A 15,533-nucleotide genomic window follows, 5' to 3' on the forward strand; every position below is an offset into this window, starting at 1 on the left:
GTTTTTCACTTATCGTGGGTCTTCAGGGTACGGATCCCCTGCAATAAATGAGGGACTATTTCTATCTCAACATGTGATTCTTGACCTGCCATTGTGTATCTGTTCCTCCTTCCTGTTCCTCTCAAACCCAGCCGGTCGAAGCAGATGGCCGCTTGTCCTGGGCCTGGTTCTGCTAAAGGTTTCTTCCTCATGAGGAAGTTTTTCCTTTCCACTGTTGCCTTCATGCTTGCTCAAGATGAGGTGTGGTGAAGTTGGACTCAAAACAGTGAATGTTTCTGTACAGTACTCTGAGTTGACTTCTGATGTGATTAGGAGCTAACTGCTCCCCGGATGCTTACATCGCTGCTCACTGCCCCACCTGGGTGTATCTCAGGTGTGATGAGTTAAATGCAGAGCACTAATTTCACCATTGTATAGGAACATACATTGATGACAATGTCAGACTTCCCTTCCTTATTTAAATAAACCAAATTGAATTGAACATTAAAACTTGAACTTTAACTACAAAGTCTGCAATTTATATTGGATTACACAGAGTTTAGTTTTTTTTTACCACACAGTTTTGACTCATAAATAAAGACCCTCATCGTCTAGCACAGCACATTTTCTAAAATGCATACAGCGAATTTTAAACTCCCAGAATGCCTCACCAAACGTCTCCAGTACCTTTTCCAGCTGGGCGTTCTGTTTGGACTTGTACAGGACCTCCCCCACAGCAACAAACACCGACAGCACCAGCCCTGCAGCCAGCACGATGAAGATCCCCCCGATGTTCTGCACTCCCAGAGCGCTGGCCTCCTTGCTCTCCTCCTCGGGACAGCCGTTGCCTCTCCACCACTTCTCCTTCATCATGTGCAGTTTGCCTTCCTCTTGCAGCTGCAAAATGGCTATTGTGATCTTGTCTCTGTATGGGGAGCCTGTGAATCAAAAACATGACATGAGACGGGGGGAACATTGTAAATAGGCGGATGTGAAAGAAAAAAAATGAAACCTCATTTTTCCTGGTTCGGTCTTTGTTTTGTTGGTGGGTGTTTAAAACATTTTAAGGCTTGTGATCATAAAACCTGTCATGTTCTCGTTAGCTTTTTTTTTTAGAGGGAGTTTTATTTTTTGTAAGTCCTTCTCCAAATCCCACTAATCCGCATCTTTACAGAGTGATTCCAACATTTTCACTCATCTCTGCAGTGTGTGAATTATAATGCGCAGCGAGTTGGCAGCAATTATTTGGCTTTGTGCGGCAGAGCTGCTGTTGATTTTGACGAATTAGTTGCTTGTTGCAGATGCTTTTATGTGGCGATAACAAAACAAAAAAAAAAACAGAGGAGTCCAATGAGGTGAGCATTAAGTGGTTGCATATGTGTTTGGGATTAGACGTGGATAACCAGTGGAGATAGAGTTTTCCTCTACCACTGTGTTTTTATGCGTTGCAAGTTAACAAGCATGCAAAAACAGTGGGAATGTGCTATATTATATGACTGAAGGGATAATTCAGATCTTCTGAAGTGGGGATGTGTGAAACAGGGGTGCCTCCAGATGTTTTCAGAAGGGTGCCCAGATGGGGATGATTGTTAATCTTGGGGTGGCACCAGAACCAAAGGCCATAACAATTCACAAGTTTTATTACACTTTTGTTATATATAGGCTATTTCAAACATAAAGCAAAGTGGAAGTTAGGGAATCATATCTTGACGTGGCCTTTTTTAAACTTTAGAGTAGTGATGCACGATATTAGATTTTTGGCCGATATCCGATAGGTCGATATGTTAAAACTTATTTGGCCGATAACCAAAAACAATATCGATATTTTATATACTTTCCTTTGTCAGAACATAGCCCTCTTATTTAGGCTTATTTGCTACAGAAATTGTGTAACAGCTGTAAGAGCTGGTGACATAGATTCATTAACAGCCATATGCATATCACTTTAACTTATATTAAATGAAAAGTGTTAACTGTTATTTATTAGCATTAGTGACCTGCGATGCTGTCTCTCACTTGTGGAGGTTTGTTCCAGGTTCCTATAGCTGCAGTGTGGGATCCTCTGCACTCTTGTGCATGAAGAACAGCCTTTTTAAGTTCAAAGTTTTTGTCTATCCATTGTGCCGTAAGACTAATCATGCTAACGGGGCTAACACGACATCCAAATGTCTGTGGTAAAACTCACCCAAGTGCTATCGGCTATTAGCTTTTCAATGACGTCGAAAATGACGGCTTGTAACTTGGGTAAGGCAACGTCGGAAAAATATCTCCGACTGGGGACGATGTAGCGAGGCTCAACGTAGTCCAAAAATCTTCAGAATCCGACATCCTCAACAACAAAAAAATGCTTTCCATTCCACCGACATTTTGAATTTTCCTCTCCACTGTGAGTTCAGGTAGGCGCGCGTGACGTCATCACGTTGTGCTGCCACTGCAGGCATCTTTTTCACTGGGTTGTCATTCAAAAACAGCGCCTTTTATATCAGTGAGTTGTTTTGATAGAATTACCGATGTCAGATATTGAACTTTAACGCTAATATTCTCCATTACCGATACCATGTCGATAATATCGTGCATCCCTACTTTACAGTTAATAATAATATTGTGGACAATTAACCAGCATTCCTTGAAAGAATGGAAGCTGCCCATCACTTTTCATTCCAAAGTTTTAAACAAATACCTCACAAAATCTATGAATGCGTGGATGTTTACCAAAATGTAGCTATTATTTGTAAAATAGGCAAAGTTATGGCTACCATTATTTTTGAGTTTTGCTGTTGATCAGCTATAGCAGTCAACATGAAATGGACCTTTTTACAGATACATCATACATAAATTCATCAATGGTTGGCATTCTACCAATATATTCTACCATAGCTACCAGAAGTAGCTATGGATGCATTTGGTGTCTGACTTTATGCATGTGCATTATCCATATACAGTAAAGGTCCATTATGAGAGGGACCATTGTTCTCCTTTGGTGACACCTCTACTGTAGAAAGATTGTAGACACTGGTAGCTCTTTGAACAACCTCAGTTAGAAGAAAGTACAGTTTAGATTTAACACCAGTGACAATTAACAACAAGGGAGCAAGACCAAATGGGATTGCTGCCATCTTTAATCAACTCTAGTTTAAGAAATTTAATCCATCCGTCCGCCCGTCCGTCCGTCCGTCTGTCCATCCATCCATTATCTTTACCCACTTATTCCTTTTTGGGTCACGGGGGTCGCCAGTGCCCATGTCCAGCCATCACTGTACAAGAGGCGGGGGACACCCCGGACAGGTTGCAAGTCCATCACAGTGCCACATAGAGACAAACAACCATTCACTCACTCACACCTAGGGATAATTTAGAGTTACCAATCAGCCTAACATGCCTGTTTTTGGTATGCAGGAGGTACCCGGAGAAAATCCACGCATGCACGGAGAGAACATGCAAACTCCACCCAGAAAGACCCCCGACCGGGATTTGAACTGGGGCGACCTGCTCGCTGAGAGGCAGCAGCTCTACCAACTGCGCCACCGTGCTGCCTAAATCTAGTTAATGCAAATGCTATTTAATAAACCTTTGCATTATCATCATTAGTCCATTATTCTGGCAGAAATATAGAGAAGCTCCTTAAAACTCCCATAGGCTGCACTGGAAATGCTACAGCTAGCTGTTGCTGCTGTTATTTGATCTTACATATAAACATAAAAGCCTATATAAATGATTGTATAAAACAAAACTGATGACAATGCAACGTTTTATAGGACAGTATTGACATAAACTGTAAATTTGAGCTATCTGCAACAGGTAAGATATTAGATGTTCATAAGGTCCATGTCAGAAGTTGTGACCTGTCAGTTAAAGGTACAGTAGTGTGATGGAAGCACTAATAATAATCACACAGTATTTGAGAGATCCAAATATCCCACCTTAACTAAAGCAGAAAAAGATTACCACTCACCATGAGCCTGTCTGCTCTAAAAGCTTATTAGTGTATTTATGTGATTACAAACTCATGCATAATGAAGCCTAGTTTGTACATTTCCATTTCAGGCACTTGTCTCTAGCGGTTACAAAGCGTGACTTGAAGCAAATATATGATTTCTTTTTTAAATAATGCCACTCTGAAAAACATGAGAACGTTTTGTGCTAAATCACCAGGGGACATGAAATAAATATAACCCCAGGTAGCGGGGTAGCATCACTTTGTGTGCCCGTCTGAATCAGTTTTTCCTGTCATCTCTTTTTGTTAATCCTCTCCCCTTCCCATCTATCATTTATCTATCACCATCCATCACCCTTTCATCTTCAAGTCTCTGTGTATTCACACTGACAAGGGGATGGGACGACAAAATTGAAAATTACACACAGTGCCACAGATTTTTTTTCCTGTTATTGGCATATTCTTTTATTCCTCTTTTCCTTCTCTTTCATAAATACTTTTTTTTTTCTCCCCATTTTCAAAAGTGTACTCGTGCGGTGTTTTGTAGCACCTCGAGATAGCAGCCTTCACTTGTATTCCACATTTAAGCATGTACAAGTCTCAAAACACACTCCTTTATGGGACATCGCATGTGAGGAGCATTTCTCCACTTCATTTAAAGATGAGAGATCTATCAAGCATCCGAGTCCCCAGATTCTGGTTCCCCCTCATATTTCAGATGATTAATGATGGCCTAACAAAGCGGGCCTTGGATAAATGCTAATAGGATGAGTCCTTAGAGAGGAGGATATGGAGAGCGAGATCTGGGCGAACGGAAAAAGCACTGCGCTCTACACACTGTGCATTTACAACTAGCTAACAGATATTCAACTCCAGAGGACATCCATCATTCTTACACTGTCTCGCCTCTAGTATTAATAGGATCACAGTTTGAGTCGATAGCTAGAGATGATGCATTTGTGTTTTGGGCAAATGACGTTTAAAAGCCGGCAGTGTGGAAAAGGTTAAGATAACGTACAGCTCCTTTTGTTTTAGTGCTAAAGGTATGCACGGCAAGCTAACCTATTGGCTCAGGTTTCCACTGGATTTAGAACGGCAACACAAGAACACAGCCACCGCCAGGAAAATAAGAATACTGCTATTCTTTTACAAAGGCTGTGGCCATAAAAACAACTCCCTTTAAACTAATAAAGTAATGAACTATCTCAGGACCGGTTCTATCACCGAGGAAACATTCTGCAGGCTGTAATTTGCCTATTGAGCAATGAAAAGGAGAATTAGAAACAGAAATGGGTTAGTGGGCACTAATAGCTTTGAGATTAAACATTTTAATTAGCAACTATTATGCATTTAAACCCTAAACTGCTTCTTACTAAATTTAGGTAATTGGAATTAGATTTTGTTCTACTGTACATGAATAGAAAACAAAAATAAAACAACAGTCTGTTATAGGTTCTATATGCCCATTTCAAAGGCGCCACTGTAAGTACTTCTGCCCTTATAGGAGCACAGCAGGAACATATTTCACAGCTTCACCTCATCTTTCTTATAGCCAGGGCAACGACTGCACCCCTGCAGATTCAGAACCACCCAACAGTAATCAGCAGAAGCTGGGTCAAGATGTAAGCGGCCAGGAGTAATGCTCTGTGTTTTGATGGGCTGATGACAGACGCCATGATTACAGCTGGTGAAAGTGATCTCAGTGGCCTTGTCGTTGGCCCCCTAACCCCCATGGTTCCATCCTTTATTTGATTTTTATTTTATTTTTTTACATTTTTCAGTTGGTGTGCTCAGACTGCCACAGCTTTGAGCTAAACCTATACTTTGTTATGAAATGGTTGTAGTCAGGGCTTAATTAGAGCCGGATCCTGCCAGAACAGGATATGGGAACGCTCTTATTTTGACAGAGTGCGTTTCGGTAATTGCTTGCTTGGATCCGGTAACTCTCAGGCTTACTAATAATAAGGTTATGAGCAAATTTGACTGCTTTGAATGAATAAAACCTATATTGTATATGTAATCTGAAAATAATTACATAAACACTAATTTTAAACATAACAGCCACTTACAAGCTTCCTCATATCATATTTTTCATTCATTCAACCTTATTTTATTGTTGTCATTGTCTACTGTTTTGTTGTCAGTACTTTATATGTTCTGTCTGGAACAGGTCCCTCTTGCAAATGAGTCCCCGTGGCTCAATGAGGCTAGCCTGTATAAATAAAGGTTGAATAAATTAATGAAAAAATGTATACAGGCGAATCTCATTGAGCCACGAGGACTCTTTTACAAGAGGGACCTGTTCCAGACAGAACATATAAAGTACAGACAACAATAACAGTAATATAAGTAATATAAGAGCTGCCGCTTCAAGTAAGCATTTCCACTTCTACCCTCAAAAAAATCTCCGCCCCTAAAAGTTCAGTCAGGGGCAATTTAATAAAAATACAAAACTATAATTAAACAGCACAACTAAGTTGCAAATCAGTTTTACACTTTAAGTGGGTCATTAATAAAATGTTGATTATTTATTCAAAATATGAGAGAAATGTGGGTAATTACGTTATGGTAGCTACATCACGTGTCAAAACAACGGCACCGATTTGTCAAAATAACAGCTATCAAAATGTCAAAAAGACAGCAATTTACTTTCATTAAAAAAAAGGTCTTCTCATTGTACAACGAAACAACTGAGAATCGAAGAACAGGTGCGAGGATGCTTGAGAGAAGCGGAGCGTGCTCTATTCACACAAGGAGAGTTGTTGGTCAGGCTTCTTATTTTTACTTCACATTTCTGGGGGAGGACCCCCTCATTTGAGAAGCTGCATCTGCTTTTAGCTGATGCATTTACTGCAAGCAGATGCAAGCGCTCCTTTATTCTCTCTGAAGTGCTGTTTTTTTTTTGGGGTTTTTTTTTGTATTTAATGATCAAAAACAACTTGGAGAGTTTCGAGTAAGTCAGAGGGATTCTACTGCCTGACTGGACTTTTAAAATGATTTCTGTGCTGCACTCACACCCGTGCTCTAAGTGACCCCGAAGCAGAGCACGTCAAGCTATAAAAGGAACAACTTCTGTTAGAAAATGAAGACGGCTACAGAGGAGAATAAAAAAAACAAGGCACTTGAAATGCTGGTGAGGATGCAAACACGTTGTAATGCCATTCATAAATTCAGCCTCGCCTGCTTTTCATTCAGCCACACGCATCACAGACATGATCTCATCATAAAGATTGATCAACCACTCATATCTTATCCGCACCATATAACTTTATCTATCATGGCATCCCACTAACCCCACACACCAAACACAGCACGCCAAAAACGGATGCACAAACGGGTTGTGAGGTTTCAGGTCATTTACCCATAGGCGTTCCCACTCCATAAGCTTTGGAGTCTATGAGGCCTCCAATCTGTGTGAGGTTGCAGTTGCGCTGGGTGACAAACTCAATGGTGGTGGACTCCATGAGGAAGGCATAGTCAGAGGTCAGAACGCGCTGGATGCCCTCCTCCATGTTCTTCACCATCACAGATTGCCTCCTGCTGTTCATGAACTCCCACATCTTATCGTAGGTGGAGATTTTAGTCTTCTGCGAGTGACAAGAGGAAAAGAGTCCATCAAACGCTGCTTAATTTATATTTATCATGTAGCTTGTTTATCATAAAACACAGCTGAGAATAAAACGACAACTGTAGAGTTGTAAAAAATATGAGATTATGCCTCATAAATTAAGTCAGAGCCGCTTTTAATGCGTCAGTATTCATGACTTCAATTTTAGCAACAATCTCATAAACGTGCAATATATAATTACTTCCACGGGGGAAGCATGCACGCTATCAAAAATTTATGTTTAGTTCACAGACCTTTATAAATGCATTAAAAGATTCCACCTTGAAAAAACACAGATAGTTTATCCTCGCTTGCAAAAATGCAATGAATCAAACACGGGCGCCAACTGTAAACAAAGAATGTATCTAGAAAAATTTTACTTTCAGTGTTTTTGTTGCAGGTTGGTCATAAATATTGGAACAAAAAGACAAAGCTGCAAAGTGCACTATACTATCTCTTAAGGAACATACACTAAATCATAAAACTAGGCTCCACTCTAATGTATGTCGGAAATCTTTTTTTTTTTATCTAGTTCTTAGAAGAAACTATTTTTCAAAAAAATAGATACATTATTCTGTTAAATAAAACTTATAACTGGTGACAAAACCACAAACTTATTAGAAAATGTTTACTGTGGGCATAAATTAGGTCAGAACAGTCAAAATTTCCCACACAGCCTTAAAAAAATTAAATAAAATTTACCCCTGCTGGACATTTCATACATTGCAGATCGGTGGTAGATTCAAATTAAAACGAGACTTTTGACTCCAGAAACAAAATCATCTACTGAAAATGAAATACACTTACTACACAAGGTAAGATTTGTGCCTGCCATCTTGCTAAGTGCTATGCTCACTGTGCCATCAAATGCCGAAGCCATACATTGTCATATTCCTTGTATACTCTGTCATATGTACAAACACCCATATCAACAGCCTTATTTTACTTAAACAAATGTATCATGCATGCTGTAAAAACAGGGAACAAGATCATTTTGTAATGAGCCTCCTAACGGGCATTTGACCATGCTAACAAGTGTTAGCGGTAGCATAGCACTGGCCCACTGAGAAAACATTATTAACTTGGTCTGAAATCATTCAAGCCAGACCTTTTACATATATTATATTGCCCCCACAAATAGAACATTTTGGTTTTAATTTTTGCACAGTGAAAGTTAATAGTATTTTCCTCCATTTTTCTTTATGTCAGTGATCCAGACCAGTTCATAAATGCACTTTACTTTACATGTCGGGTCTAACCAGAGCCCGCTGCTACAAGAGTCTAGGTAACTGCAGTGAGATCAATAACTAATGTATTTATCCCTCATCCATCCATTATCTTTACCCGTTTCTTCCTTTTCGTGTCACTGGGGTCACTGGTGTCCATATTCAGCTATCACTGTGCAAGAGGCTGGGTACACCCTGGACAGGTCTCCAGTCCATCACAGGGACACATAGAGACAAATGAGACAAACAACCATTCACACTCTCTCTCACACCTAGAGACAATTTAGAGTTACCAATCAGTCTAATGCATGCTTTTGGTCTGTGGGAGGAAAGCGGAGGACCTGGAGAAAACACACACACATGCACAGAGAGAACATACAAACTCCAGCCATGCCCTCCCTAGGTGTGATTTGATCCAGCAACCCTCTCGCTAAGAGGCGGTGGCTTTACCAACTGCGCCACCGTGCTGCTCCATTTCCCTCATAATTCAGAAAATATTTAAAACTTTTTAAAAAATGCACTTCAGCATTAAGACATGGATATCTGAGCTTTGGTCTAGCCTATACACAAGGTAATAGTTAACATAGTTTTACCCTTAAATTAGGTAAAACAGATGTTTAAACTAAAAACTAATACTCAAGATAATATCACAAATATTGATGTTTTCAGTTAGCTGGCGTATGTCTACTGTCCTGTCCAGTCCAATCCTGTTTTACAGTAATTATAGCAGACTGGCCTTGTGATGGACTTGCGACCTGTCCAGGGTGTCCCCCACCTCTCGCACAGTGACTACTGGAAATGGGCACCAGTGTTCCCTTCGACCCAGAAAGGAAGAAGCAGGTAAAGATAACAGATGGATGGATAGTCTAAAGAGAGTAAAGACCTTATGAAAAATTGTATTTGACAGATGGGTGAGGTTAGGTTTTTGTCTTCAGATACTGTATCTATGGTCTCCCACCATGTAGGCAGTTACTTCGGATGCTACATTGCACCTGCTAAGATGGCGGCACAAATTCTCACCTCATTACCATATACAGCAGTACACGGTGGTTGGATATTCCTGTGTATTTCTGTTTTGCTAATCCATATTTTTATAATTTCCATGGTGCAAACGCCAAAAGATAAAAAAAAAAAAAAGGTACAGGACCTTGCTTTTTTGGCAAACTACATGTGCAATGCTTTGGTTGTTGGACGTTTTATAAAAAGTTTGTTTGTGCAGATGTTAAACATCTGTTGTGTTCATGATAACTGAGCTGCAGCTGACTTCAGCAGTATAAGCACAGAGCAATAAAAATCACTACCTTGAAGAATGTCATTGTGGCACCGTCCTCCACCACCCCGTACAAGATTTTAGTTTGTTTGGCCAGGTCATCAGCAGAGTCTATGGGCGACTCCATCCTCTCCACGGTGAGGAAAGCAGCCAAGTTGGCTGTGTATGAGGAAATGATGATGAGGGTGAAGAACCACCAGATGCCTCCAACTATTCGAGTTGACAGGGCTTTGGGCATGAGCTCCGAGCCTACGATGAGGGAGGTGGCAGGAGTGAATGTTACACTGAAAAACACGCTCTTCGTAATTTGTCTTGATCATGGTTCTAATCATCTTATGTGACTAAACTTCAAGTTTTGGCTCAGGCAGATGTGCCTTTGTCTTCATGATTCAATCACTTGGAAGACCTCTAAACACGAGATGACTTCAAACTCTTCAAACAAGCTAAACTGTCTTGAAGTAAGTGTGGCAAAAACCCAAAAGTACTCTGTAAAATGTCTTCTGGGAACAAAGCATTTGCATAAATCAATTATTCTTAATCAAACACAGTCAGCATTGATTGTTCAGAACAGTGTGGAAAAGTAAGAGGCTGTTTGAGTCAGAGAGTCATGCACCCAAGGTAACCTCACATCCTGACTCCACACCCCACTGATCTCAAGGTGCTGATAGGCCACTGGCAAGAGAACAGGAGAATGAATATCGGCAGCTGGATCATCATATTATTAGAGAGTTTTACGGTTCGTGCTGCTGCTTAGACTGGATCACTTTGAGTTTTCTTTTGATTCTGGTAACGATCCACAGAGAAAACATTGCATCATCCGAACAACTACTGCAGGCTTGCTACTAGAGTGGAGGAGATACTTAAGAAGTATTGAATATTTATTCATTTAGTCCAGCATGATAAACACAAAGTGGACTTTATGTAGTTAAGCTGTAATCTGATTTTGTACTGTTTTAAAATGTCCAGAATTTGAAGTGTGCACACAAATGAACGGACAGAAAATAGGCTATATGTGTGAGCGCTAATGAAGCATTCACACTATCGTGATCCATTTTTCTTCCGTATGTTTTTCGGCACGATTCTTGTCCTGCAGTTTTCAAGTCATTTCAACGAATCATATCAAAAATGTTCTGCTTTTTCAAGACAATCCTGCTATGACTTTTGGTATTGGTGCAACTTTAGCTTTTTGAAATATTTAGCCTTTTCTGCCATGTTTTTTTTTCTCATAGAAAATGACTTGAGCTCATTTTACATCCTTCAAATCTTTAGATCTGTTTACATCCTTTTACTGCTCCTTTCACATTTTGTTCTGGTTCATCTTCTTTCAGCGTCCTTGTGCCAATTAGAAAAATCAGCTATTTTCAGCAAATTTCAGCTGTTTTGTGCACCTTTCAGATTATTTCTGCTAACTGCAACATTTTTGTGCTTATTCTAATTTCTTTCTGTTAATTTCAGCTTATTATGTTCTTTTCAGCTTATTTCTGCAAGTTTCAGCTTTTTCTACTATTTCAGCTATATGTTTTATGCTAATTTAAGCCTTTTCAGCTAATTCCACATTTTATGCACTCATTTCAATTTCTTTCAGTCTAACATTTTTCAGTCAGGTCATCTGGACAGTTTCTTTTTTTTGTGCTGAAACGTTTCACCTTCGATCCGGAAGGTTTCAACAAGGAAGAGGGCCGGCAATGGAGGAGGGGCGTACCAAAGAGACCATCTTTTCACAAGCAGAACTGGTTTGTTCCACTTTGGAGTAAGCTGTTGGGGGAAGAATCAGTTTTGTTGTGTGTTTCCTTGACTGATGAAGCCTTCCGGATCAAAGGCGAAACGTTTCAGCACAAAAAAAGAAACTGTCCAGATGACCTGACTGAAAAATGTTGGATTGTATACCTGGATTATTGAGCATGGATTTTGTTTCTTTCAGTCTAATTCAGCAAAAATGTCCTCTTTCCACTTCTTTCTTGTAATTTCAGCATCTTTCTGCTTTTTTAGCTGCTTTTCGGCAGTTTTTTGTTGTTGCTAATTTCAGTTTTTTTCAGATAATTTAAACTTTTTTGTGCTCATTTCTGCTTCTTTCAGCAAACATTTTCTTTCTGCTTTTTTCTTCTAATTTAAGCTTGTTCTACTTTTTCAGCTACCTTTTTAGAATTTTTTAGCTAATTTCAGCTGTTTACAGATAAATTCATGCTTTTCTTGGTGATTTCTGCTACTTTCAGCCTAATTAACTTCTTTCTGCTAATTTCAGCTTTTTATGCTTCTTTCAGCCTTTTTTCTGCTAGTTTCAGCTTTATCTGCTATTTCAGCTACTATTTAGCTCTTTTTAGGCAAATTTGAGCTTTTTCAGCTAATTGCAATTTTTTAGTTCATATTAGCTCTTTTCACTTCCATAGATTAAGCTTCGTTCCACCTTTTCAGCTATTTTCAGCTTTTTAAGCTGATTTTCTAATTTTTAATGCTCATTTCTGCTTCTTTAAACCTAATTCAGCAAACGTGTTATTTCGGCTTTCTTCTGCTAATTTAGGCTTGTTATTTTGATTCAGCTACATTTCAGAATAGTTTTAGCTAATTTAAGCTGTTTTTTCAGCAAGTTCTTCTGCAATAAGCACCCACACTTCATTTTCGCATGAAATATAATTTCTCTAGTTTAGTTATACAACCACAACATCCTTTGTGTTGTAGCTACATTGTACATTTTCTATTAGACAACAGAACAGGATTCTGTAACAAAAATCGATCAAGTAATATATGTCATTGCTCTAAATGTGTTTCTTTTGCATGATTTAACTCACAAATTAAAGCAAATAAACAATTTTTTCACTCAAATATGCTGTTAGTTTTTTTTTTATTGTTCTCATTGGTCTTAATGGAAGCCCTTTCTCTTATATGTTCATACTTATGGAACAAAATATTATTGTATTTCTTCTAAGGAATCAGTTTTAATGCCGTTTGTAGCGCTGATCTTTAGTGAGAAGCTATTAATAATTATATGGAGACAGATAAAGCATATGTACACTGACTGGATGGCATACTAGGAAAACATTGAAACGAACCAACCTGACACTTTGCTTGTATCAAGCTTTTAAATCATTTTGACACAAAACATAATTTAACCTATTTTAATAATTCTGGTTTTATTGGTAATACAAAAACAGCTTCTTTCATATTTACATTTCAGGCTTTGTATTAGTTTGCATTAACCATGAGCTTAATCCTGCTAAAAACCTTCAGAGGTCTCTTTCTTTTGCCACTGGCTTTGTTAAAAAATAAATCCAGCCCTTGGGAACAGTGGGGTACAAAGAGCTTTAGCTCCACAGAGCAACAGCAGCCACAGGATGAGGCAAGTACCTTGCTGCATGAGAGCCCCAACTCCAAACCAGAAACTATTGAGCAGCGTGAAATTGTTTTCCACCACGTCCGAGTCTGGGTTGCACGGATGTGGGTTGTACCATTCATAGGGGCTAAACCTATAAAAGATAGAACATATAAAGAGACAAAGTCAGCACACAAAGCATCGGACTGTGAGTTCTCTGATGTAAATCAAACGGCTGATAAAACAGAACTCTTGACACAGGAAGAACAAGAGGAATGTAAATGTGTAGGTATTTGGGTTTTGTGCATTAGATCCGAGCTCTTGAAGAAACTGAAGAAAATCATTTGTGCTCTCGGTGAGATAAACATATTGACATATTCAAATGTCATCCGTTTTTATACGAGAATGGATCAATAAATTGTAAAAACACTGCCACTGATGATAATATCTGCGCGTGATGATCTCGGAGCACATTTCCATCTACTTTGGAGCTTCTAAATGTTTCCCCCAGCAGCCGTAATCACTGGTAATTTGCGGCTAAATTCGCCTCACACTTTTCCTCCCCATTTTCTTTTTGTTCTTTCAGTTCCTCAACAGCCATTTCCCATCTCCTTCCTGGCAGCTTTTCCTCTTTTCTCACTCCCTCTTCACACATTCACCCTGTTTCTTCAGCCTGTACCCTTCCCCGTCCTATAACAACCAAAACCTTATTTTACCCTCGCAGCTTCTCTTCCCCTATGACCCTCCCCCTTTTACCCCCATCCATCTGCTACCTGCCTTGGCAGATTGTCAGTGTCTTCGGGTTACTCGTGGACATTTCTCATTTATTATCCTAAGCAAAAGTGGCACGGCATTAGCGCAAGGTGATTGGGTTAGTGTTAAGCATCAGGAATTGATTGAGTTTGTGCTGAAGTGGTTGATAGAGAGAACATTGCTTATGCAGAGTTGAGGGGCCTGTCAGCTAATGCTGGTGAGGAGCTTTTCCCCAACTTGGTGCATGCTAATAAGCCTGTGGGCATGTCTTAAAGGCTTAGACTGTTTAGAAATGTAATGCCAATTTGTCAGCAGTGGTTGTTAGAGATGCAGAGGAGCAGATGCTCATATGGCTGTCTATGTGAGGATATTTACTGACAGAATATACGACCAAGCAGCTTCTTTTAACCCAAAACGATGGTTTGGATCTTTTGAAGTGGGGTTTCGTGGAAAAGTTATAAACAATTAAAATTTTACACTTTGTAGATAGCTCTTTGGATTGCTTCCATTCAGGGAAATGGGATTTAATTGAGTCCGTATTGATGAGCTAACAGCTAGTTGGAGCGGCGCCTAGATCAAAGTGGATTGCTGTCTTCTTAAAACACCGCTAATCTAAAACATGCCTTGGGAGATCTTATTACCTGCTTTATACATTTTTAGATCGCACTTGTCACCTTTTCATTACATAGTCATTTTCATGAAAATGCAAGCGCTAATAGCAGCGACTAGCTTTAGCACTTTTGGCGCTAAAGCTAACTGGTCTCTTGGTTACAAACACTTAGAATTCAGTGAGACTCTAACAAAACTTGGTCTAATTTTGTTGCCATTTTGAATTGCCAACTACAGTAGTATCTAACAGTTGCAGCACAATGAGATACTGGCCTTAGCATGACAGTTAGCTAAAGCATGAAGCTAACTGTCATGCTAATTCAAAATGGCAAGAGAAATAGACCAAGTTTTTGTTGGAGTCTCATTGAATTCTGTGTTTTTAACCAAGCGACCAGTGAGCCACGAGTCTGCATTTTAGGCAACAAAAGTCACAATTAGTTTTCATGTGCATGACTTGCAGAAATGTAATTCAGGCCATGCTGAACATTTTATTGCCTACCTCTCCTCACATTAGCTCTGCCCCCACATGTATAATTTAATCGACTGGAGTGGGCTACACTTTAAAAATTAAAGTAAGCAAATTTAGGCCAGCTTTTTAAATTATTCTATCCTCAATCTGGTTTCTGAATAAACCAAGAGAAGAAGTCTTAAAAACGCAGTTCTAATCAAACCAGGGTTCTACAATAACTAAAATGTTTACCTGAAAACACAAGCAGAGTGTGTTGTGCTTTTTCCTGCAAGCAGCGTCCACTTCATTACACCTGCACTGAGAGTTTGTGCATATTCGTGCACCAGTTGTAGAAGTTGGAGCAAATAAATTGTATGATATGGATTCACTCCTGGACATC

At 39.4% G+C, this 15,533-nt stretch overlaps 1 protein-coding gene across 1 annotated transcript in view; it reads right to left on the reverse strand.

Annotated features, from left to right (window-relative positions):
* Positions 1-15,533, reverse strand: part of LOC119417916 (glutamate receptor ionotropic, kainate 2) — a 35,565-nt gene that overhangs the window by 7,448 nt on the left and 12,584 nt on the right. Inside the window, exons 6-9 of the mRNA XM_037685164.1 lie at positions 13,359-13,477; positions 10,048-10,265; positions 7,275-7,500; positions 667-917 (exon numbers count right to left, since the gene is read on the reverse strand). Coding sequence (XP_037541092.1) covers positions 667-917; positions 7,275-7,500; positions 10,048-10,265; positions 13,359-13,477 — 814 coding nt within the window. The remainder of the gene's footprint in view (positions 1-666; positions 918-7,274; positions 7,501-10,047; positions 10,266-13,358; positions 13,478-15,533) is intronic.

The sequence above is a fragment of the Nematolebias whitei genome, chromosome 12 (genome assembly GCF_014905685.2).
Source record: "Nematolebias whitei isolate Nwh7 chromosome 12, NemWhi1, whole genome shotgun sequence".
Taxonomy (NCBI): domain Eukaryota; kingdom Metazoa; phylum Chordata; class Actinopteri; order Cyprinodontiformes; family Rivulidae; genus Nematolebias; species Nematolebias whitei.